Source organism: Plecotus auritus (assembly GCF_963455305.1).
Source record: "Plecotus auritus genome assembly, chromosome: 2".
NCBI lineage: Eukaryota > Metazoa > Chordata > Mammalia > Chiroptera > Vespertilionidae > Plecotus > Plecotus auritus.
This window is the reverse complement of record NC_137771.1, coordinates 172,868,060-172,893,815: the sequence shown is the minus strand read 5'-3', so window position 1 is coordinate 172,893,815 and position 25,756 is coordinate 172,868,060. Positions and strand designations below refer to the sequence as shown.

Below are 25,756 nucleotides of genomic sequence, written 5' to 3'. Positions count from 1 at the left end.
TCGGGCTGGGAGTGAGTTGCCGCTACACCCCTTTCCACCTCGTGGCCCAGGGTGCCTGCGGTAAACACAGGGAGCTGCTGAATCAGGCCAGACGCTTACTAACCGGGGTGGCTGAAGGGAAATACGTTAGCTTTGTGTTCAGTCTTATCTGCCCACTCCACACCTGGCACCAGCCCTCACCTTCACAGGTCCGGCATTTATGGAGCTCAAAAGGGAAGATGATGTCATCCTCATTCTGACAGAACTCGCAGATGAAGCCCTTGGCTTGGCAGAGCTGGGGAGGAAAGGGACAGGCAGCAAAATGAGGGACAGAACCCCAGGAACTGGCACAAGAAGGTGAATAAAAGTGAAAGGAGGGGAAAAATATAAATGAGATTTAAATGGGCTCTCGGGTGTTTTCCCACTTTCAGAAAAGAGACCCAGGCTAGACTCAGAAGTATGACAGGCAAACTAGGACCAGGCTGGGCAGTGTTAGACAAAACTTCAAGGTGGAGATTAGAGGCACAAGTTTCAGAAACTCCACCCATGAGTATGGCTCCCAGTGAAAAGAAGAAAAGTGCCTAAAAGGCTTCCTAAAGTCAAAATTCCAGTATGGGTAATGATTTTATCTTGAAACTAGAGGCCCAGTGCATGGATTCATGCACTGGTGGGGTCTCTTGGCTTGGCCTGTGGGGATCGGGCTGACTAGCAAGCAACTATGGAAAAACAGGTACACGGGAAGAAGTCAGTCCCTCCAACATCCCCCGAAGGGTCCCAGATTGCAAGAGAGCACAGGCCAGGCCAAGGGACCCCACTGGTGCACGATCAGGGCCAGGGAGGGACCATGGGAGGGCTACAGGGTCTGTCCGGCCATCTTGCCCAGTCCCGATCGGGGCCAGGGAGGGACTGTGGGAGGGCTCCAGGGCTTGTCCAGCCCGTCACACCCAGTCCCAATTGGCCGGACCCCAGCAGCAAGCTAACCTACCAATCGGAGCATCTGCCCCCTGGTGGTCAGTGCATGCCATAGCGACTGGTCAGACGGTCGAACACTTACCATATTAGGCTTTTGTATATATAGATAGGAACTACAGCCAATTAAGATAAAATGTGAAGGCAAGAATATTTCTCCAAAATAACACCCACCCTTGAGTCACGTTATAGCTATGTCTTTCCAATTACCCCTGACACACAGGATCTCTGCATATGGCCATTTAAAGCTCTAATTCTGGGACTATCACAGGAACACAAACTGGGCATATTATAAAATGGGAAATTCTAAAAATAACATTTCTGCCCTGACCAGTGTTGCTAAGTGGTTGGAGCGTTGGCCTGTGCACTGAAAGGTCTCGAGTTCGATTCCTGGCCAAACGTGGGTTGCAGGTTCAACCCCCAGCTCTGGTCGGGGTGCATGTGGGAGGCAACCAATCGATGTGTCTCTCTTGCATTGATATTTCTCTCTCTCTCCCTCTCTCACCCTCCCTCCCTTCCACTCTCTCTAAAAATCAATGAAAAAAATATCCTCAGGTGAGGATTAACAAAAAATAATAATAAAATAAAATTTCTGAATTTCTGGCATGTTGGGTATATCAAGAACAATAATTTGAATCTATAGAACCATTAAAGCTTACAAAACGCTTTCACATAAATTATTTCTTCAATCCTCTATAATACTGAGATGAAAGGACAGTGGATATTAATTACTGACTTCATTTTTAGAGGCAAGAAAATTAAAGCTTACCTCAGAGAGGGCAAAGTATTTCCTTTGGTCACAGTGACTAAAAATGCTAAAGTCAAGACCCAGGCCCTCTCCAGATGCTAACCGAGGTTCTGCTCCCACATCATGGTAATTCTCTGGTGAAGGTCTGCTTAGAACTGCCCAGTTACTCAGGGGCAATGCCAGCACCAAATCCTCTCCTAATTCTAGATTCTTTCCATCTGGATGATTTAGCTATTCATCCTAGGGACAAGCAATCATGTCCAGTTTCTCTCTCAGTGTTGACAGGCCATTTCAACTTCTTGGAACTAAATGGTAAGAACCCTGGGTCCACCCCACAACCTGTATCCCTAGGCAAGGGTTCAGTCACACACTAAAGTGAGACTTTCTTACCATGCATCGCTCCACATGGGCAGCCCCCGCCCTGGTGAGCTCAGCAAGCCGGGGCCCCAGCTCCCCCTTCCTGGTTGCAGTGAGGTCATTCAGCGAGTACAGGTGGAGATCCTCTGTCAGGTGGCCTGGAACTGTGTCAAAGGAATCCAGAAGGCTACGGGAGAGGAGGGGAGGTGCGTGGGAGCAGACAATGAACACCACAGTAGAAGGATCTCTATCCATAAGCAGGATAAGGGAAGAGAAGCGGTCCAGGCATAGGTAATGAAGTGGGCAACACTCAGCCAGCCTAGGTGCTCCAGGCCACCCCCACCCTCCCACAACCAGGTGTCTGGATGGCAGAAGTGACTTTATACCCTTTTGCAGAGGGATTAATGACAGCTTGCAAAAAATGGTGGGCCTGCCCTGGAGAGAATCACCACAGATTTCTCCTTCCAGAGAGAATACAGACAGCTACTGCTTCTCATTTACCTTTTCTGGAATTTTCTGCAACATCCCCCTATTCTCCTTCTACACACAACAAGGGCCAACTGCTGGGACATGTTTCTTTCAGAGACATTAACTCAGCCAGAGGCCTCCATGAAAGACTTACTCTTTGGCCAATCGGCATGTCTTGAACATGTTCTTCATGTGATAAAGCTGGATCCGCAGCAGCTGAGGAGACAGATGTTGTGGTGGTGGGTGGGAGTAAGAAAGGGTATGAAGAAGAGAAACAACCATTAGATCAGTGCCTTTGAACCCTGAGAGTCCGACTGTTCTCTATACCTGTAACTTAACAACTCACTTCAAAGTGACCTCCAGTCAGGACCTCTGTTAGGTCAGTCTCCCAAATCACATACACAGTTAGGAGCCGCTAAGAAATCCAGAATTCAAATTTCCCATCTGAGACCCTATTCTCCACTCATAATTTTCAGAGAAGGGAGAAATCCTGCTGTTGCCATTGAGTGCTATCTATAGCTTCAGAGCTGCCTTGGCAGGTTTCGGATTCTAACTAGACAGACACCTGGGAAATGGCAAGAGGAAGTACACAGAGACAGTATGAATGGTGAGATGTTACAGCAATGACACGGTGACAACGAGAAGCATGGCGATCTTGGGAAAGTGTACGAACACAGCGAGAAGATGCGAAGGGTAATCTATGATGTGACCTTTTTCACGGGTCTTACCCGAACTTGATTGAGCAGCTTAACCTTCCTGTAGAGGGCGCTGTTGATGTCCTGCACATTGAAGAGAGGATCATTCCAGATCTTAATGAGCAGGTCCTTGGAGAAATTGCTGACATAATACTTGCTGAAGTCCCACTTGCGCAGAACCCGGCTGGGGATAACCATCTGGGCGTTCTCATGGCAGCACTGACAGAAGTACTTGCCCAAGTACTCACAGTACCGCAGCCGCTTGATATAATCTAGAAAAACCAGGAAGTCAAAAGGTGAGATGTGTCTCATCTATATAAGCTGGTGAGGCAGCGCTGCTGTTCCTTTTGAAGAGCAGGAGGAATGGCCAGGGGGCTCTAGCCACCTCTGTTCGAGCTCCCAAAGTTGGCAGCAACCTATGTAGTGGGGCCTGTGGCTTCTGTGTACCATCCTGGAGGCACCTCAGAAAACAAACCCTGCCAGAGTTGGTATCCTCCAAGAACCTGGTCAGAAGTACCAAATTTTCTCTGGTATACACTCCTGGCAATGTGCTCCTAGACATAATTTCCCTCTGACTGCCAGTGTTCTTGCCTAGTCTTATCCCTTCCCCTCCAGGCCCCTTCTCTCCTTCTCCCAATTCTGTCTGTCACCTCCTCTTATTACCTCTCTGACCAGATCTCCCTGCCCAAATGAGTGAGAGGATAAAGCCCTTGGAGTTAGTAAGGGGGCCAGAGAAAATACTCACCAGGGTCTGTCCGGATGCCACATCCTGCACAGCGGTAATTCTGCTTGGCCACAGCAATTTTCCTCCTGTGGAAAGGGGAAGGGAGCGGATTGGCAGATGCCAGTAGCATGAGGCCTCCAAGATGTAAAGGATGAGGATACAAACATAGGGCTCTTGTTAAGGCTGGGAAGAGAGGAGCATTCACCTATTTTTTAGAATTAGACAAACGGAACCTATTGGGAGAACCAATTCAAACCAAGGATTAAAAGAATTTAGGTCTAGGCAACAATTCTCCTCAATAGTGAGCCACCCTTTCTGTACAAATGTAAGAGATGAGAAATAGTAAAGAAGAGAGAACAATAGAAAAGACAAGCAATCGTCCAAGGATAAAAGACTAACTTCCAGGTTCCTCTGTGAAGGAATGGTAGGATTGAGTAAGACTTACAAGATGGAAATCCTCTCCCGCTGCCTGTTAGAATTGTGTGGGATGTACAGTTAGATGCAGAGATAGGAGGATGAAGAGATAGCCCTGACAATCCAAAGAGAATGTATCTTTTTCAGGGGACACAGTCACTGGCTACTCACGTCGGGGCTGGATGAACATTAAAAATTATCTGAGGCCGGGGTGGGGCCCACTCCAGGTTGCCACGAACACGGATACGCAGTTTGTAGATGTCAGCATGCTGCCCATCATCTGGTGAGATGGGCAGTGAGTCAGGGATGGGCAGGAGCTGCAGGAGAAGAGCACAGGGTGATCTAACATAAACAGTCTGATGGAACACAGATTCTTAAACCTTCTGGCCATGAAAGCAGCACAAAGAAAGACATTTCAGGAAGATCATAGGTAAGAGCTTCTGGGAACCTTGGCCCTTGAAACCATGAGACACCAGGCTACTAGAAGTAAGAGCTTTGGTTCCAAGAAGCAAAAGGAACAGGAGCTGCATCCCAGCGTGGTAACACCCATTGCTGATGCTGTCCCAGACCCACCCCAGGACTCCTGGTATTCCAGGGTGCTTCATGCCTTACTCAACTACAGAACAAAGAAGAATCTGAAAAATTTGCTTTTTCACAGTCTCTCAAAGGTGGTCACTCACAGGAGGTCTGCCTCTGGGTCTAGTCAGCAGTCATGTGGAATAAGGACAGTGGAGGAGCCATTATCTGGGGGTTTTTTTGTTTGTTTTTGTTTTAAAATTTGAGTTTACATTTTATTTTATTTTTTTAAATATATTTCTTTATTGATTTCAGAGAGGAAGGAAGAGGGAGAGGAGAAAGAGATAGAAACATCAATGATGAGAGAGAATCACTGATTGGCTGCCTCCTGTACGGCCCCTACTGGGGATCGAGCCTGCAACCTGGGCACGTGCCCTTGGCCAGAATCGAACCTGGGAACTTTCAGTCTGCAAGCCAACGCTCTATCCACTGAGCCAAACTGGCTAGGGAGCCATTATCTGTTTTGACAATTGCTAGGGAAAACCTAGGTAAGCATTCATTCATTCATTCATTCATTCAACAAATTTGTAAGAATGGCTTCTGTGAGTAAGGAAGGAAACAAACACATAGGCTCATTCTAGATTGGGGACATGTGACAAAAGAGAACAATATCAGAAAGGCTCACAACCTCCTGGGGCTGGACAGAGGGTGGAGAAAAAGCTGAAGAATCTACCTTCTGAGGGGCATCATGCTCTGGAACTAGCCACTCTAGCTCTGAGGCGGCTGGGAGCTGCATCCCCTCAAACTGCTTCAGGAGCCCCATGGCTACTGCCTCAGCGGATGTGGAGTGGAGGAAGCAGTGGGAGCTGGAAAGAAGAGATTCAAGGAAGGCTGAACATAGAGAAAAGACAGGAAGACGGAGCCTTCCTTTCGGGACCTGCTACCACACACAGTGACTTCTGGGCTGAGAGAACACCCACTGTAATCCCAGTCTGTAAGCTTCTTTTCCTATCATCTTTAGACACATGTGTATAGTGGAAAATATACTGGTCTTACAGTCCTGAGACTTAGGCTCATATCCCACTTATCTGCAATGCATGGCATTGCTGGTTAAGAATTCTGTATCACTTCAGTTTCTCTATACTTCAGTTTCTTTACCGCAAAATGGGGATCATAATGCCTGTTTACAAAATAAAGTGAGTAAACTGCTTTGTGGACTATAAAGAGCTATTGTTACTCCCAAATGAGCTACTACAATGTGGAACCTGTCCAATTTGATTTCATAGTCAGAAATCATGATCACTCTTTTCAATTTTGAGGCCCAATCTTCTGGGGGCCTCTGGTATAATCTGTTAGGAAAGAAGGAACAATCTATACAGCGAGCTTTGCCTCCACCAGAGACCACCCTGTTTGAACCATTGATCTTCTGCTCTCTTGCCCTGGGCTTCCCACCATCAATAAGGCGGGCCCATCACTTAACCGTGCCTCTTTGTGAATTTGGATGGCTTCATCCATGGTCTTTCCCATCCTTATGCCAAGAACCGGGTTTGTTTCTCCATATACCCTAAGGTTTATTTATTTTTTCCAATTACAGTTTACAGTCAACATTATTTTGTATTAGTTTCAGATATTCAGCATTGTGGTTAGATAATCTTATACATTACAAAGTGATCCCCCAATATTTCAATTATCCACCTAGCACCACACAGTTACTACAATATTATTGACTACACTCCTTGTGCTGTATCTTACATCCCCTATTTTGTAACTACCAATTTGTACTTCTTAGACCTAACAAGTTCACTTCTGAGTATGTATCTGAAGAAACCTAAAACACTAATTCGAAAGGATTTATGCACCCTCATGTTCACTGTTGCATTATTTACAATAGCCAAGATATAGAAGCAATCCAAGTACCCATCAATAGATATGGATAAAAAAGTTGTGGTACATATATGTGATGGAATATTACTCAGCCATAAAAAAGAATGAAATCTAACCATTTGCAACAGCTTGTACATCCTACAGGGTATTATGCTAAATAAAATAAGTCAGACATAGAAAGGCAAATACCATATGATTTCACTTACATGTGAAATCTAAAAAACAAAATAAATGAACAATGATTTTACTTATTTTTTAAAAAGTACTTACAAGGTCTGGGAGGAGGAAATCAAGTGTTTGTTGTTTGAGGCTGTGCTCCTTCTGATGTCAGCATCTAAACAGAAATCAGAGATGAGGGAAGTAAGGGATAATAATGGAAACCTTTCCAAGCTACTGCAGCTAAGCACCCAGGGTGGCATCTAGGTGCTACATTCTATGCAGGATAAGCAGCAAAGTCCAGGTGAAGCTCTGCACATAATTTATAGTTTGGCTCTGTTCAAGTCACAGCCAGGCTGAATTAGTGGCAATAAGCATAGCACTGAGAAGGTCAAAGTGGCTACAAATCCAGGTGAAATAACAAACTCAGACTTGGTGCAAGACAGTGAACAAGAAAAGGAAGCATCCTAAGGCACACAGGGACACACCCTATACCAAGCAGAAACATGAAATAAATTACTCCACTCTCTCCCTCATTGTCTAAATCTCAAGCCCTCTTAAATAATAAACTCTCCGAGGCAAGAGCTCTATCTAGCTCTTTTCCATAACAGAATCAATACCTAACACAGAACGTGGATCACAGAAGTTACTCATTAAATGTATATGGAATTGGAACTTTTCTCCTAACATCTGATCACTATTACTATTACCTCTGAATGTGAGAAGTCTTTCCATATCCTTAAAAAAAGCTTCATGGAAAGCTTTCCTTCCTGTCTGGTAGTAAAGAATTTCTCAGGGAAGAAAAGAATTTCCCTGTGGCTTGGCAACTCCCCGGAGATGCTTGATAAGCAACAAATTTGCACAAAGCTATTATTCAACATGATCTTTAGGCATAATTGCAGAAAACTATGGCAGACTTTTCAACACATATTTCTGATAAAGGATTTTGAAGAGGATTTCTAATAATGATATGTCTAAACCTCCAGAGACCTCATCTACCCAAATACTTTAATGGGGGGAATGTAAAATATAGCAGTCATGTCCAAGAAAGGCAAATAGAATCTATTCAGTCATGAAAACAAGACTATTCAGATAAATCTAATCCCTCATTTCCTTTGATGCCCAATGAAAAGAGCTTCTTTTCCTAATTAAACCTACACAATGATCAATCTACTGCATTCAAGCCTCTCATTAGAGCTCACATGACATCACTCTGCACTTGGCTATGAGTAGCTCAATTGTTCTCCACATTTCCTCTCTCTATATATTTTTTGTATGTACCATGTGAGAAAATGAGATCGTATCTAATTCTTCTGTTTGGCCCTAAAATACTTAACACAGGCTCTGTATACAAGTATATATTCATATAATATTCCTAACAAACCAATGTCTTCAAAGCTATATACACAAGAGAACAGAATTAAAATCTGTCAATTTTCATATGCTTTCTAAGCATAGCAAAACTCAAGAAAGAAACAGCATTTTTTACTATTAAATAACAAATTTTATTTTATTTAACAAATAAGTTCACATATATCATAATTATCTGCCTGAATTTGCACCATCAAAATCCAGATCCCAATATGCTGCTAGTTGTCTATTCCATTCTAAATAGTACCAATGGAGGAGAAAAAAATTCTAGACAATAGCAGACCTTCATGGACCATTTGGTTTGTACCATTTATGTGATTAACACTTATACTGTCTTGGATTGTGCTTAAGTCTTGCCTTGTCCTTATAACCCTCAGAGTGTTTTGTACATAATAGGTTTTTAGAAACCATTTCCCAAATAAATGATTAATTGGTTAAAAGCAAAAAGTAAACTTTAGCTTGTTTGGCAGTGATAAAAAAGGAAAAATGAGAGAAGATCTTAGACAGATATCCATGAATAAAGAGTTAACTAATGCTGTTACTTTAGGGCCAGGCTATTAAAGAAAACAGCAGAGAGGAGAGGTGATTGATATTTCATGATTGCTATGGAAACCATCATCTTCATAAAAACTATTCAGCAATTCTTCATACTCAAAGAGAGAAAGTCTTATTTTCTTTGAGAGAAAATTAAACTTTCCTCTTTGGAAAATATAGTCAAGTCATACTTTATCACGTTTCTTCTTCTTCTTTCTTCTTTCCTCCTCCTCCTCCTTCTCCTCCTCCTCCTTCATCTTCTTCTTCGTCTTCTTCTTCATCTTCTTCTTCTTTTTTTAATCACAGGTGCAATGATTTCCTAGCTCATCATGAGTACTTCCAAGAGTGTGGAAGATCATAGAGATCTGGATGTCAAGATCTTACCCCAGGAGTGGAGGGGAAAGGCAGCACTTGATATCATAAGGGACATCATGACTCCTGACACTGACCAAATACCATGAAGGCCTGTGGGTACTGGGCTTTGCTGCATCCTGTTGACTCTCTAGTCAGTCCAAGCAGATGAATAAGTAATGTGGTTGAAACACTAGTCAATTATTTGGGAAAGTAGACAAGGGTCTAAGATAATTAGGGAGTAAACAGAGAGAAGGAAGCTATTCATCTGGATGGATTACATGTACCCCAAATGAAAACACTTTAGAAAGAACTCTGAGAAGCTTTCTTTCTGAGGGGAAGTTAACATAATTATGAAACTTTTTATCAATTCAGTTACAGAAACATATTTCAAATGTTTCTGATGTTTTAATAGGACAAGGCTATTACTACTGACTGAAAAAGTTAAAAAAAATATAAAAACAATCAACAAAAATAATGATGTTATAAGAAGAATTTTTGCATGTCCAGATACCAAAATAGGGATACTCAGGAAAGAACTGGTTAAAACTTTAGTTTTGTTATAAAAGGGAGAAAAAATATTTTAAAGAGGGAGGGTAGGGAGAAGCAACTGATTACCTTGAATTGGATATAATTTAAAAACTTGTCAGAAAATACAGTTCATGAACTTCCCTCTTTATATATATTTACCTATTATCAATTTATTGCCTTTCAGCCGCAAACCTGTCCTTTTGTTTGTCTGTTCTATGATAGTGGAGCAGGACTTGTAAAAAGTAATCTTTTGCCAGCTGGTGCAATGTTAAGTTTTATCAGTAGAGGGCACTGGAGGGACAATGGAGGAGGAAGGGGTTTCTCTTGCCGGTTGTTGTGTGCTCCTCTAGGCAGACGCCTGTGCTGCCTGTGACTCTCCCCAGAGTAAGCATGCCTTCCCATCGCCTTGCAGCCGAGTCCTACTAGTGCTACTTCCTCATAAATGGCTTCCCTTGGCAGCTCCTGGAAAAGCTTCACAGCAAGAACCACTTCCTCCAGCTCCCCTTGAGTTCTGAGGCATGGGGGAAGCCTCCTCTAGCACCCCAGAGAATGATTTCCTGGTGAGGGCCGTTGGCATGGCATCTTATGTGGACAGCATCCCCTGGCACACTTTCAGGGCTGCTTGGCAGCTTCAGAGAACTTCTCTACCATCCAGTGAGCCAGGAGGTCTGAATCTCAGCCTTAGAGATGTGGCCCTCTTCTACTTTGTTCCTACCTCGGGTGCTCTACCTCAGTCATAGGGATAGTGGCTGCTGCCTCTATCTGCTATTCCTGAATGTTCTACTGTTCTCTTTGCTCCTTATGAGCCAGTTTCCCATTACTTTGATCCCCCATTATAGTTAATAATTCTTTATATTAAACTTTCCCTATTCAAATTACTGTGTGGTTTCTGTCTCTTGATTGGACCTGACTAGATATATATGTGCAGAAGATTGAAATTCTAGGAGAATCTACAAAGGAAGATAATGAAGAATTGATGCAGCTGTAACTGACGAGGATAAAGGAGGGATGGCGGTAAAAAGAACAACAAAACACCAAAACTAAAGAAGTTGAAAAGACTATCTGGAATTGGGAGCTTACGAATGATATACCAGTTTGGCAGACACCATCAGAAGAAACAGGTAAGGTGAAAGAAGCCAGACACAAAAGATCATATATTGTACGATTCTATTAATATGAAATGTCCAGAAAAAGGCAAATCTACAAGAGACAGAAGGTAGATTAGCAGTGAACTGGGTCTTGAGGTGAGAACGAGAATAACTGTAAATGGGTATTTACTGGGATGGTGAAAATGTTCTAAGACTAGATTGTGGCGATGGTTACACAACTTGGTAAATTTACTAAAAATTATTATACACTTAAAGTGGTTAAATTTTGGTATGTAATTATGCATCAGTAAAATTGTTTTTAAAAAAGAAATAGATGTTAATTAATACAAAGCTCTCTATGATCACAAGGTTTATATCCACTTTATTGCTAGGAGGAAGTCACTTTCAAATCTATTTCCTTCATAAACACTTCTGTTCCATATGGTTTATTTGATGAATCAGGTTCTAAGAAAAGTGATTACATTAAGCAGAGTATTACATGTGCAGAGTATTTATCACAGACGATGTCCATAATATGATTCTTAATTTTTCTAAGGATGTTATAGATTCTGATGACCTTCCTAGGATAGTATCACAAGAGACTCTTCAATAGCATAAATCATTTACAGTGATAAAAAAGAAACCTCTAGCCCTAGCTGGTTTGGCTCAGTGGATAGAGTGTTGGCCTGCAGACTGAAGGGTCTCGGGTTCAATTCCGGTTAAGGGCACATGCCCAGGTTGTGGGCTTGATCCCCAGTAGGGGTTGTGCAGGAGGCAGCCGATGAATGATTCTCTCTTATCATTGATGTTTCTGTCTCTCTCTCTCTCCCTCTCCCTTCCTCTCTGAAATCAATAAAAATATATTTTAAAAGAAGAAACCTCTAGACATGATCTGTAAACCTCGACATGATAAAAAAGATTGCTAATAAAAAGTATGACATTTTTAACAAGAATTTGATACCAGCAATAAACTTGATTAAAGGCCAGAATCAGATGAAAAGAAACAGAAAGCAATAAAGAAATCTAGAGTAGAAGAAGATGAATTGTATATACTTTCATAATTGGAAATCTATGTGTCAAAAAAAAGTAAAACTCTTGAGAGAGGCTTGTTCTGATTGCTTTACCCCTAAGCCCCTTAATATGTTGGGATGTGGGTCACAAGAAAAAATAGGTTTCTAATTGAAAAATGTTTCATATTCTTGGTATATAAAAAAGGTATAATAATCCCAAAATGGGTGAAGGATGCTGCAAGACCAAATAAAGGTAAGCTTTATGGTTAAAGTAGATTGATGGAAAAGTGGCTTATAGTCAATAAACACACAATCAAAGGACTGTGATTATAAACATTAAAAAACAGTTAAAAAGTGGCAGGATAATATATCTCAAGCAAGGAAAGACTATGTTAGAATAAATTATAACAATTCAGGAGTAGAGAAAAAGGTACCTAATTATTTTTATTTCTCTAAATCTTGATCTAATTTTATACAATTATTTCAATTTCTAGTTGCTGACAATATTAAGTTAAAATTAACTTTAATAAAAGTCCCGTTTTGTGTTTGTGTGTTGTAAAGCCACTTTGAGTAGAAAACTGCTACTTTCTTTGCTATCCCACCTACAGAAAGGCTATCTGTTTGGATCACAAAGCAATTACTAAAGCCAAACATGTGCAGCATTAAATCCTAACTGTATGCAAAGTACCGAGGAGCGAGATTTTGGCTCTCCAAAACTCTAAAGAGACACTAAGTTTCATACCATTCTCTCTGACTTTTGCTATCTGGATATGTGGCAGTAGCTTAGCTATAGTTTTAAACTAAAATTTCTTCACCTGCCAAAACCAGTTTGGCTCAGTGGATTGAGCGTCGGCCTGCGGACTGAAGGGTCCCGGGTTCGATTCCCGTCAAGGGCATGTACCTTGGTTGCGGGCACATCCCCAGTAGGAGGTGTGCAGGAGGCAGCTGATCGATGTTTCTCTCTCATCGATGTTTCTAACTCTCTATCCCTCTCCCTTCCTCTCTGTAAAAAATCAATAAAATATATTAAAAAAAAAATTTCTTCACCTGACCATTCCTTTCTACACTACTACCTCCACCAGCCATAACAGCTACTTAATCTGTAAGTATCACTGTAGGGAAAGACAAACAAGGACCATCTCAGTGAAGAGGATTGTTGGGGTCATATGAGGAAGAAGAAAATGAGTATCTAAAGTGTCCCTTGCCCTAGCCAGTTTTGCTCAGTGGATAGAGCATCGGCCTGCAGACTGAAAGGTCCCGGGTTCGATTCCAGTCAAGGGCACATGCCCAGGTTGCAGGCTCGATCCTCAGTAGGGAGTGTGCAGGAGGCAGCTGATCAATGATTCTCTCTCATCGTTGATGTTTCTCTCTCTCCCTTTCCCTTCCTCTCTGAAATCAATAAAAATTATTTTAAAAAATAAATAAGTAAAATAAAGTGTCCCTAGCTGTCTTAAGCCCAGTTTTTCCAAGCTAGTTCTCCAGACCCTGTAGTCTTCATAACCTTGACAGGTGTCACATAAACTATGTATAAAGGCTAGTGCAAACATTCACACACATGCATGTATGAGCACACCCACGCTTGCAACAAAGGCTACCTGAAAACATCGAGGCCATTGACACTGAGAGTCCATTCTTTGACATGTGAGTCAGGTTAGATCCTTCGCTACCATCTGTGTAATAATGATTATAAAAAGGGGCCCTTTAGTATTCAGACAGGAAGTAAATCAATGAAAATGACAGTTCTATACCACATATTCCTGGAATCAGGACTTGACTTTTGCTCTAAAAGATGAAACTGCTTTTAGGAACTTAAATCTATAGGTATACTCTACAGGTATACTTTTCCCTATAGCTTTGGTTTTCAACCAGGGGAAGATTTTGCCAGATTTTATAACTGGCAATGTCTGGAGACATTTTTTATTGCCATGGTTGCACTACTAGCATTTTATGGGTAGAGGCTGGGATGATGCTAAATATCCTATAATGCACAGGACAGTCTATCACAACAAAGAATTATGGGTTTAGAGTCTGAGAAACCCTATCTTAAGGCCTTTTCCTTTAAGGATTTCTGTTTGGAACTGACTAGAGAGTTAGTTGATTAAACGTCTTCTCTGGGCCCACTGGTGTATTTCAGGCCACCTCCAGGCAAGCTATTTCAAATTTGGCTCCTCCCCTGCCAGCCTGTTTGCCCTTAACTGCCCTCCCCTGCAGACCTGGTCCTTCCCAACTGCCCTCCCCTGCTGGCCATCTTGTGGTGGCCAGCTTGTGTCCACATGGGGGCAGCCATTTTGTGTTGGAGTGATAGTCAATTTGCATATTATTTTTTTATTAGATAGGATTAGATAGGATAGAGGCCTGGTGCATGGGTGGGGGCCGGCTGGTTTGCCCTAAAGGGTGTCCTGGATCAGGGTGGGGGTTCCCTTGGGGTGAGGGACGGCCTGGGTGAGGGGCCTGTGATGGTTTGCAGGCCGGCCACACCCCCCGGCGACCCAAGCGGAGGCCCTGGTATCTGGGATTTATTTATCTTCTACAATTGAAACTTTGTAGCCTTGAGCAGAGCCAAGCCTCCTGCTCGCTCTGTGGCTGCAACCATTTTTGTTGGGATTTATTTATCTTCTATAATTGAAACTTTGTAGCCTTAAGTGAAGGACAAGGCAGGCCAGGGCAGGCGGAAAGCTTGGCTGCCTCCATTGCTGGGGAAACCCAAGCCTCCTGCTCTCTCCGTGGCCCCAGCCATCTTGGTTGGGTTAATTTGCATACTCGCTCCTGATTGGCTGGTGGGCGTGGCTTGTGGGTGTAGCGGAGGTATGGTCGATTTGCATATTACTCTTTTATTAGATAGGATGAGCCCCTTTCTATGAGCTTATACTATTTAATAAGGGGACTGTTGGGGACATCCAGATAGCTTGGATAGGTCTGGTTACCAGAAGAAATTTTAGCCACAACCCCAATTTCCCAGGAGGGGAGAGGGCCTGGAGATTACATTTAATCATTAAAGGTTAATGATTTAATCACTCATGCCTGCACAATGAAACCTTGATAAAAACTTACAGTGATGAGGACTGGGGGAGCCTCCTCGTTGGTGAACATATTGATAGGACAGTGGCACACCCTGACTCCACAGGACAGAGGTTCCTATGGACACTTTGGGACCTTGCCCTCCACACCTCTCCATGTAGCTGTTCATTTGTAAGTATAGTGCTTTCCTGAGTTCTGAGTCATTCTAGCGAATTACTGAACCTGGGTAGGGAGTCATGGGAACCCCTGAATTTGTCATTGGCTAGGGAGACATGTGGTGATCCTGGTGACCCATCTGTGGCTGGTATCTAAACAGGGATAGACTCATGGGATTACGACCTTAAGCTGTGAGGTTAGGTCTGTGCTCCAGAAGTTAGTGTGAGAACTGAATTGTAGGACACTCAGAGTTGGTGTCAGAGAATTGGAGAATTATTGTTGGAAAACCACATACAAACAAAAAAAAATGAGTTTTAAGTGACGACTACTGTCATGAATAGAAATCTACATATATAAAAGCCTAAGCAACTGAATGACTAAACGACTGAAAGACTGATCAACTGGTCACTATTACATGCACTGATCACCAGGGGGCAGACACTTAATGCAGGAGCTGCCCCCTGGTGGTCAGTGCACTCCCAGAGCCAACCTTCCAGGGCCAGCCAACCTCCCATGGTCCCTCCCACCGGCCAGCCAGCCCCGATCGCCAGCCTGGCCCAGGGACCCCACCTGTGCACGGATTCGTGCACCGGGCCCCTAGTCAGATATATTAAGGAGAATACAGAAAAAAGATTTCCTGGAAACCTGGAAAAGTATGAGTAAAAATTCTATTTCTGAACAGGGAAGAAAATCAGCTACCACACCTTGAGGTCTGTGCAGGTGGATGAGTTCTCTGGATTAGTGTAAACAGGAAAGCAAAGCCTCATGCAGTAAAAGATCTATCTATTCATCACCATGTCACAATGGAGAATTACAGGTACAATTCACCCTCTACAAGAAAATTACTTGGTTTCAGCCATGGGGGAAAAGCTATGTCCTTGAAGTGCTGTTTTTCGTCTGTTTGCTGCACTGATGGGAACTCAAAGAAATCTACGATTTGCAAAAACGAATGAACCCATTAATCATAGGTTAACCTAATTTAACAACTGCCTTCCCAGATTATAACCCTCCCCTTCTCTATGCAGATATCTGTTATCCTCGGGTGAGGATCAACAAAACAAACAAATGAAAGTTCGTGATTCTGCTAAGCAATTTGCCTCTGGGAGGACAGAAAATAAAGCTCTACTTTGTAAACTTAATTTTTTCCTTTTTTTGCTTCCCCTCCCCACTTAGTGACTCTGTCCTTTTCTCTTAGGATTATAATAAAGCTCCCTTTAAACACTTTGAAACAATTTCAGTTGTGTTATGGAATACAAGGGGATAGGATGCTAATTTCATGTAGGTATGGGCCAGCCCGAGGCTCTTAGCAGTAGGAATCCAAGGGAGAATCCAAAAGAAAGACGCAATTGAGGAAGAAGCACCAGGTGACTTCAACAACCAGTCCATTCCACCCGGAACACTTCCTTTCGGTGTTCTTTTCTGCTTAAATTTTAAAGGGGTTTTGTTTTTAGCAAGAGAGGCTGTCCCTTACAATAACCCACAACATTCCACCATGGACCATATTGAAGACCACTACTTAGGGAAAACTTCTCAGCCCATGATTCAAAATTAAAAGAAACTGGTAACAAAAGCTCCCTTGAAACAAAGTGCCACTCTTACCTTGGATTTCCAATTCATCAACCTCATCAGCAGAGCCGGAGTCAGAGAACTGTGTGGAATCACGGGAGCTGAACTGGGAGCTGCTGGAAGTGACCCGAAAGCCTGTTAACATCAAAAAAAGGGAGGAGGGAATAAACAGGACAGAAAAACATTTCCTGCCCTGACCGGTTTGGCTCAGTGGATAGAGCGTCGGCCTGCGGACTCAAGGGTCCCAGGTTCGATTCCCGTCAAGGGCCTGTACCTTGGTTGCGGGCACATCCCCAGTAGGGGGTGTACAGGAGGCAGCTGATCGATGTTTCTCTCTCATCGATGTTTCTCTCTCTCCCTCTCCCTTCCTCTCTGTAAAAAATCAATAAAATATATTAAAAAAAAAAAAAAACCACAACATCTCCTACTTCTTCGGGGCCACAACAAAAGGGACCTGGTCTGACTTCAGCAGAGAAGTACACACAACCCTGGGAGAGATGCTGGGGAAGTGGAAACTAGTTCTGCTTGCTGGCCGATCCCCATTTCATTCATGAAATTTATCAAGTTTCATGTAAATAGTAGGTACTATTATCTGGAAGGGAATCTGGGGCCACTGGTCTTAGTTCTCCTCATATCAGAAACCTATTTTTGGAAGATATTTCTGAGGCAGGAAATGGGTGAATTCTCGGATTCTGGTCTGGTAGAAAAAAATAAAACATAGAAAATCTTTTCTGACAGCAGAGAACCCTTGGCTTAGTGATAACATCTCAAGTTAAGACAGAAAAGAAAACCCAGGAGGCACCAGTTCTCCTGAGGCAGGAAGAGAGGTATTCCGAGCATCACTCACTTCCATGCTCGGTCTCCTGGTATCCAGGGAGCAGGTTCTTGGTGCGGATCTGCTGGCGGCGAAGGCGGATCTTCTGCTTCAGTTCCTGGATCTCTCTATCGCTGTCTTCCCCCTCCTCTTCCTCCTCTTCCAGACACTGGCTCATCATGTTGCACTTCATTAATTCAATGGCAGCAATCAAGGACTCTGAGATACTGAAGTGGGCGTTCTCCTGGGGGAAGCAGGGCACCAAAGAAGTTGTTCAGCAAGGGGTTAGAAGTATTGAACGCCTCACTGACTATACTGTCGGAAATAAAGCTTCCACAGCACACGCTACTGTTCTTCAAAACAGACAGGGGAAGTGTATGGTTCTACTCTAAGGAAAGCTGATGACCAGAAAACCCGTCCTACATTCTCTTTGCTCTCATACCTGTTCATGCCTGGCCTTCCTGTCCTATTTTCCACATAAAAATATGACAGAGAAGAGTCCTACATTTTCTTTCCTAAAGCCATACAGCGGTACACAAAGTATTAAGTTAAATGTGATGTCTCAAGATAAAGTGCTACAATTTGTAAGCTATAAAATTCTACAGGAACATTACTTATTACACTGGAGGCCCAATGCACGAAATTCGTGCAAGGGGCTTGGCCCTCGCAGCCCCGGCTGCCTGGAGGCCCTGGCTGCCTCGTCGCCCCACAGCCCTGGCCATTGGTAGTTCAGGAAGGTCGTCCCGAAGGTTGTTCCACCATTCGGTCTAATTAGCATATTAGCTCTTTATTATATAGGATAGCTGAGCTTTAGAACAAAATATAGAAGTTGGTTCTGGAAAGAGTTTTTCCCTCAGGTTCCAGGGTCAAGGAAATAACAATCAGTTGGCTAAAATTCAATGCTTCTCTGTCCCAAGCAGCTTCTAAGACAAAATCAGTAATATTTCTGGACTTGATGAAGAGCACAACTCCCTGAAGAGTTCTCCAGAGGGAGAATTTGTTGAGCTTATCTTTATTGTGAACTTACCTTTTCTATAGTCTGACTCTATACTCATGTTACTGCAGTGTGCCCCAAGACCTCTTTCGAACAAATAGCGTCCTAGCCAGTTTGGCTCAGTGGATAGGGCATCGGCCCTCAGAATGAAGAGTCCCAGGTTCGATTCCAGTCAAGGGCACATACCTGAGTTTCAGGCTCGATCCCCAGCCCTAGTCAACTAATCAATGTGTCTCTCTCACATCGATGCTTCTCTCTCTCTGTCTCTCCCCCATCTCTCCCCTCTCTAAAAATCAATGAAAAAATATCCTCAGGTGAGGATTAACATTAAAAAAAAAAAAAATAGAACAAATAGCACCGCAGCCCCTCAGATCTCCTGACTCATGAGCTCTTAGATTCTTTAGATTCCTCACCTTTTCCAGGTCTGCACAGCTGCCAAAGTCTTGCTCGGACAGGTAGCTGATAAGGGACTGTCCTTCTGATGGTCTTCGGAACATGCCTTCACCTGAGCATAGGTACTGTCCACCCTCTGTGGGCAAATGGAATGTGAATATGAAAAGCTCTGCTTTGAAAAGCAAATCTGTTTGACAATCACGCTTCTTCAAGAAGTCTGATGTTTTTACCATTAATGATGGTCTCGAGTTTTCCCAGGTAACAGGTTGGAAAAAAGATATCTACCTCCTAAAGGAATTCCTCTGAATGTCAAGTCCGACAGCACAAAGCCTCCTGGGTAAAGAATGATGGAATGGAAAGTGCCTGGAGAAAATTCTTTCACTACCTAAATTTAAGATGACATACTCGCTCTCCTACCCCACACAAAAAAGAAAACAAAAACCTGTGCTGAGAATCAGACAAGGAAACAACTGGCTTCTTCTTATGGCTGATTTCCATGGGGAGCTTATCTTCTGGTAATTAAGCCCAGGCACTCAAAGGCCTCTTCTCAAGGTCCCTCTCACCCACTCAGAGTGCCATTCCATCTGGCTCAACAGACATTCCTAGTGATAACACCCATAGCACAAGAGCGGGTGGGACTGCTAAGTCAGAGCGGAGCAGAGAAATGGAGGGGCAGTGTGATTTCTAGCACAGGGGTGGAAACTGATGGAAGGGAGAGAGATGCTGTATGGTGAGTACCCTCCACAGAGCTGAGACAGCCACACAGCTCAGAGTTTAGCAGGCACAAGGGGAGAGCAAAGACACAACTGCAGCCCTGCCTTCCTAGTACTCACCATACTCCATGTACAGAGAGCTGGGTGTGCTGACTTCACTGCTCTGGCCAGAGTAGGGCAAGGGGCCTCTCAACTTCGACTTATCATTGCAGGACTCTAGTGTCAGTGGCCACCAGGAGTAAAAACACACACACATGAGCAACAGTTACATTTCCAACTCTGGCTTTTCAACGTTTAACTGCCCCCATTCCCGATGCCCTCCCAAACAGGAGAGAGGTGGCACACCAACAGGGAACAGTCCAAGAATGCAGGAACACATGGGAAATCAGTATATTTCAAGGGGAAAAGAGAAAAAACAGGACCCAGAATGAAACACAAAGGGGAAAAATAAGTCAAATAAAGTGGATTTATGAATTTAGTCCTCTGTTCTTCCATCTTCTTACCAAATGTTCCATAATTATCAGCCATCTTCTACCCTCTTGACAAACCAATTTATAAAACTGTCTTCACATGGTAAAACAAAGATAAGTGCAATGAAACTTTACTGATACCTTGACACGAGGTTTAAAACAGTATCAGAAGGGTTAAATTCACTAGGGAAATACGAGAATATGGCTTCTCTTCAACCTGAAATGTAAATGTGTCATACTTACAAATTTAACCCATTTCTGAATGGGCAGAACAGCCAAATGAAATCCAGCAATGTCCTTAACACAAGCACCAAGACAATGCTAGAGAAAGCAAGGATGATGCCTGCAACCAAAGGGTTGGAGGCCCAGCCTTACTGAAGAAGGAAGAGGGAGGTTTTAAGAGAAAGCTGGCAAAGTATGAAGTACATGGATAGAAGTTTTCAAGGAACCGTGAGAGTTGGGAGTGGAGAAATAGCAGCAGGCAGGGCTTGCAGGAAATGAGAAAACTGATATTCTCCAAAGGGAAACAAAATTCCAGTGTCACAGAAGGAAGAGCAGGCAGGAAAGCAGGTGGGTGCCTGAGAAATGAGCTGTATGCTCAGGGAGGATGAATGACTGAGCTGCATCCAACCCATTTCCCTGACAGACGGTGCCAACTGGTCAGCTGCTCCTCTCACAAAACATGCTACTACGTGGTGAGAGATAACGTTGTGTTCTCCTGGGCTGCACAGTGGTCCTGGCAGTGGGCTCTGCTCCTCACTACGGAACTAAAGCAAAAACCAGCAGGGACCACGATGCCTTGTTAACAAACCATGACTTGGAAAGGACCTTTGAGGTCCTCAAACTCAGTGGACAACATAAACTCCAACACCAGCACCCTATTTCCTTACAATATGTAAAGGCCATCCAGCTGGCTTACTGAGCTTTCTACCTCCTGATGCTAGCCCATTCAACTGAAATGAAATCTGTCACTTGAAATGTCCTCTTACAATTTCTCATCTCCTTAAGAACAATGCTCCTTTAAACAATGGTCTCACAGACTTATTCCTCTTTAACCTTATCTTTTCCAAGCTAACATACCCAGTGGCTTTACCCATTACCAGGAGAACATGGTTTTCAGTCCTCCCTCAGCACTCTGCTTTGCTGACACACTCCAGTGTTAATATCTCCATGCATTATGGTACAATGTTCAGTTTGAACATACTGTGACAACCAAAGAAACAGACTAAGTCACTAGAAAAATCCTATGCAATGGTTGGAATGAGGGGTGGGGAGAACCTGATAAAGGAAGGAAGACGGGTGACAGGAAAAAGGAAACAGGAGAGGCCAAAAGCATGCATCCACATCCAAGACCACAGAAAGGGAAGAAAACCCATTCTGGTGTTAATTCAAGGAAAATAAAGAAATCCGTTCTAAGTACTCCGCTATAAGAAAAATTCTGCCAGTTTCATCATGATGCCTTAGACAATAAATATAGCAGCTTCAGTTTCATCTTTGGACAAACAGGATTGACAGGTCTTGACTCTGCCTCCCAGAGCAGCTGGGAGACTGAATGCAGTATTTGGAAGTCGTGGGTCGAAAACACGTTATGCAAAATATTGGTGTCGTTTTACACCCAGGTCCAAGCATCACAGCAGGACCAGACTAGCCAGACTTGATCTGACACCAGAATGGAAAAGGAGGTTCTGAACCAAGCACATTGGTTGCAGAGGAGCAGCAGCAGGAGGAGGTGGTACACAGAAAGGAGGAGGACTGGCTCCCAAACCTGCAATGGGATCTTCAACTATAATGGTGATATTCCTGGGGCCTCCTGTACGTAGACAGACAGGTGCAGGGAGTCCAGGTCGAGGAAATGAGAATAGAGAAAGTGAGAAAAAGAGTGTCCTTTTATCTAGCCAGGTGGGGATTTAACTCCCGAGAGGGAACCCTTGTGCTGAAGGAGGGATGACTTGTACAAGAAGCTGCACGTGACCCACACTCCCTCAGACCCTTCTGCTTAGGTTTTCTCTGGCTCCCTTTCCAGTGCAGGTTACCGTGGTTTCTGGAATCCAAGTGGATTCAAGAACGAGGACAGGGAAGTATTACATGCTCAAAGACCAGTTGCCTGGCGTGCAGTGGATGCCAGGCCCACAGCAGGAGGTGTGAATTGAGACTTTAACCCAAGCACTCTTCACATCTAAAACAGCTTGTGCAAAGACAGGCTTTGACTTGGGAGTTTATTTATTTTCTAAAGAGTTCCAATAAGACAAACCATATTTTTGACAGGAAAATAGGGACACAAGTTTGCTATTCAGAAGCTTCAGATGAGGGCCTTAGCTCTGACCTTTTTAGAAATTACAAAGAGAAATCAATGGCAGCTCTAGTTGCTAAAGGAAATCCTTCCTTTTTGTCCTTGATTTTTTTATATTTTATTTCTGGGGCTTTCCCACTCAGAACCGGCTTTAAGCACAATGGAAATCCTCTTACAAATGAAACCCAACCAAAGCCTGCCGGACACCGTCAACCCTGGAAAGATGATGGTAGAAGATGGCAAAAGCAATGAGACCCACCTTCCCTGTGCCTACAGCACTCTCTGCTGCTAGCAGCTGGTGTTTGTGTGAGGGAGGTCTCAGTGGCCAGGGCCTCCTTACCGGACTGCCTTTCAACCGGAATTAGGGATGCACAGTCTGCCCCGCCTACTTGTTTACTAGGTCACATCACCCCAAACCCACTACATCCCTAGTTTCAATAAGGAAACCCTAGTATCACTTGGCCTCTCTCCTATTGGTAATACGTGCTGACCAAATTACTCGGGAATCACAGGAAGGGGAGGAATTTAATGGGATTGTTTTTAAAACTTATTAGTACTTCCCCTCTGTCTGAAAGATACATTTAAAACTCAAACTGTGATGAGTACACTATGTATGCTCTGATGCTAAAGAACTAGTGAAAGAATCCAGGAAAGCATTTCCTATTTAGCAATGTACAAAGGAACAAACATAAATATTCTGAGAGAGATTCCTTGGGTAACCCTATTAGATTACAAACTTCTCTCTTTTGTTAGAAGCATAACTTCTCTTTCTGCTATTTGAAGATCCTTCCGCCCTAAGAAAAATTCAGGAAACCACCTTCCTAACTAGGGGCTGGTGATTAACATTACCTGGGGCTCCTCTGGAGACAATGTTGGTATCCGAATGGGAACGAGTATGGCTCTTCTTTGTTCCACTGGTGATAGTGAGTGCCTGTCCCTCTGAGAAGCTGGACCTGCGAAGGACACTGGACAGCTGGCTCTGCCCACCTCCCTCTTGGTCCACTAGGGAAGAAGCAGCAGAAGCTGGCTTCTGGGAACTGCTGGAGGAGAACAAATTGGAGCTGCTGCTCTCAGCATTGCTGCTGTGACTCTGACAACTGGCGGTCCGGCCTCGGGAGTCCAGGTTGCCGATGGCCAAGTACTCGGGCCCTTCACTGGCATCACTTGGGGAATCATTCTGGCTGCTGACCCAGGATGATTCTAAGGGGCTGGTCAGAGTGCTGGAGCTCATCTCATTTGGACTTGAAGGGGAATCCCTGGTTAATGCAGAGACTGGAAGCAGAGGGGCCTGGATGGTTTGATCCTTTGCTGGGGAAATGTGCCCTCTGCTTTCTTGAGGTTTCCGGGGAGGGCCAGAGAGAGAAAAGGAAGTAGATCTTCTTTCTAGGATATAAAAAGAAAGGGAAGGGAAAGGTGACCTGGAAGCCTTTGGTATATATGAAGGGCTTCTCCACAACTAAGGATCAAACTCCCTATCACTAATAGGTGCTCAGATCACATGGCATCACCTTAGAAAAGATAAGTCATTTAAGGTGAGTAAAAAAATTACTTAGAAGCAGCTAAGTCAAGAGAATGAGCTCTTGAGACAGTGACTTCATGGCTTATTAATATGCATTCCTCATCTAAAATGAGCAATAATAACATTTACCTCATAGGACTGTTTTGAGGATCAAATGAGATAATACATTATAAAGTGATAATAACAGAGCATGGCACATGGTAGGCATTCAATACACGCTGGCTATTATTATTGAAATGCATTCTTGGCAATGAAGATTAGAAACAGAGGGGACTCTAAAACCACCTCTCTTTCCTCTGTTACTTTAATGATTCTACTGAATTATCTTAGGCTAGTCGCTATACACCTTTTGAAGATCTCCACTATTAAGACATTAAGTTTGACAAACTACACCAACTCAAGGCTCTATCTAGACCCAGCGTATGAGCACCCACAGTCTTCTTCTTTCCAGTCTAGGAATACATGTCATAACTACCCTGTCCTGCTCCCATACCTGGGCCGTGGTTGGGTACAGATTGGTGGAGGCTAGAGAAGGACCCAAAATAGGAATGCTGACCGGAGCTGGTTGGAGGGGTACATGTGGAACCAGGCAGAGCTGTCAGGCTCTGGCTCTTTGTCACCAGCAGTGGGCTCTCATGCTTCCTGGCAAACTGAAAAAAAAGAAGAAAAAAAAAGTGTCAGAGTCAAGGGTCAAGGATAGAGGTCCTCAGAGAGGCACTAAGCACTACAGAAACACAGGTAGAAGCTGGCCTTTGGCAGCAGGCTTGGACTGCTATGCACATGGAGTCAGAAGTCAGACCAGGGTTCAAATCCAGGTCCTATCACTTATAAGCTATTTGCTCCAAACTCTGGGCAAGTGACTTATTTACTCTACCCTCAGTGTCCTCCTTAGAGAGTTGTGATGATTAAATGAGATGATGTATGAATTGTGCATAGTACCATGCCTGGCACATACATAGTATGGTAACTAAGAATAAAAATTTTAAAACTAGGAAAGGTAGGGAATACCTCCCTAAAAGAGGTAGGGACTGTGATTCCATTCTAGCTGAGGCACTGATATTAGTGTTGGGGTACGTGAACTAGAGTTAATAATAAGTAACATCAAGCAACGAAATTTTCTTTATACTTCAAAGACAAAAATGATCCAGTATAATACTAGACCATATTAGGTCTGATGCTATAAATCCTGCTCCTGATTCAAATCATCCCTCTTCTCCCAGCTCTTTATCAAGCCTGCCTTTAAGGAGGTGCTTACTCAAACTAAAGTTTTTTTTAAACCGGTTTCAAAAAACAGACGCCTCCCTTCTTAAGACAGACCTAAACTTAGACTTTCTACTTCAATAGGTGCTTAATAGTATCTCCCCTTCTTTTCCAAGTGTTTTTTGTTTGTTTGTTTGTTTGTTTGCTTGCTTTTTTAATGAAAGCCTTTACGTTTACAACTGACTTAAGTAAAGAAACATCTGACTACAGAGGGTTACATCCTGGTGAGGCCTAGGAGGCCAACATAAACAAAGGTAATTCCTTTCCCCCTTTACCATAGATGCATCAATCTGGGCGAGGAGGCGGGGGTTGTTCTGTTCCACTGCTTCTAAGCACTGCAGCATGGCTGTGACATGGGCATCGCTTAGCAGGAAAGCAGTATCTGGGGAGAGAGAAGCTTCTGGTGATGGAGCCAATAGGGAGTCTTTCAGCTTCCTGTATGACCCTGGGAGAAGGTCAGGAAAGGAGCGAGGGAAAAGGCAAACGTGACTTGAACAGAATCATGCCACTGTGGAGAGAAGCGGAGCCAGCGACAAATAAAGCACAAGAGAGGCTAAGTAATGTCTAGTATAGGAGAGAGGCCAGGGCAAGAGCTTCAAACTCAGAACGACCCAGATTTTAATCCTGGCTCTGGGTGGCTTTGGCTACATTACCTAACCTTCTTGAACTCTACTTCCCTGATTGGAAAACAGGGATATTAATACCCAACTTTCAGGGCTGTTGTTAAAAAGTATATGTATAAAAAGTATGTAACAGTGATTGGAACAT

The 25,756-nt window shown here is 43.5% G+C and overlaps 1 protein-coding gene across 14 annotated transcripts in view; it reads right to left on the bottom strand.

Annotated features, from left to right (window-relative positions):
* The window catches only part of RUBCN (rubicon autophagy regulator), a 72,214-nt gene that overhangs the window by 6,413 nt on the left and 40,045 nt on the right, over positions 1-25,756 (bottom strand). For 4 of the 14 annotated variants that reach the window (XM_080656631.1, XM_080656619.1, XM_080656618.1 and 1 more), the window contains exons 5-20: positions 25,264-25,370; positions 24,222-24,378; positions 23,059-23,592; positions 21,685-21,729; positions 19,570-19,665; positions 18,757-18,872; positions 17,383-17,593; positions 16,569-16,670; positions 7,025-7,088; positions 5,604-5,736; positions 4,526-4,671; positions 3,962-4,026; positions 3,250-3,488; positions 2,676-2,737; positions 2,087-2,240; positions 181-274 (exon numbers count right to left, since the gene is read on the bottom strand). In XM_080656631.1, coding sequence (XP_080512757.1) covers positions 181-274; positions 2,087-2,240; positions 2,676-2,737; positions 3,250-3,488; positions 3,962-4,026; positions 4,526-4,671; positions 5,604-5,736; positions 7,025-7,088; positions 16,569-16,670; positions 17,383-17,593; positions 18,757-18,872; positions 19,570-19,665; positions 21,685-21,729; positions 23,059-23,592; positions 24,222-24,378; positions 25,264-25,370 — 2,325 coding nt within the window. Of the gene's footprint in view, positions 1-180; positions 275-2,086; positions 2,241-2,675; positions 2,738-3,249; positions 3,489-3,961; positions 4,027-4,525; positions 4,672-5,603; positions 5,737-7,024; positions 7,089-13,390; positions 13,466-16,568; positions 16,671-17,382; positions 17,594-18,756; positions 18,873-19,569; positions 19,666-21,684; positions 21,730-23,058; positions 23,593-24,221; positions 24,379-25,263; positions 25,371-25,756 lie in introns of all 14 variants that reach the window. The other 10 variants (XM_080656622.1, XM_080656629.1, XM_080656630.1 and 7 more) reach the window with 6 other exon arrangements.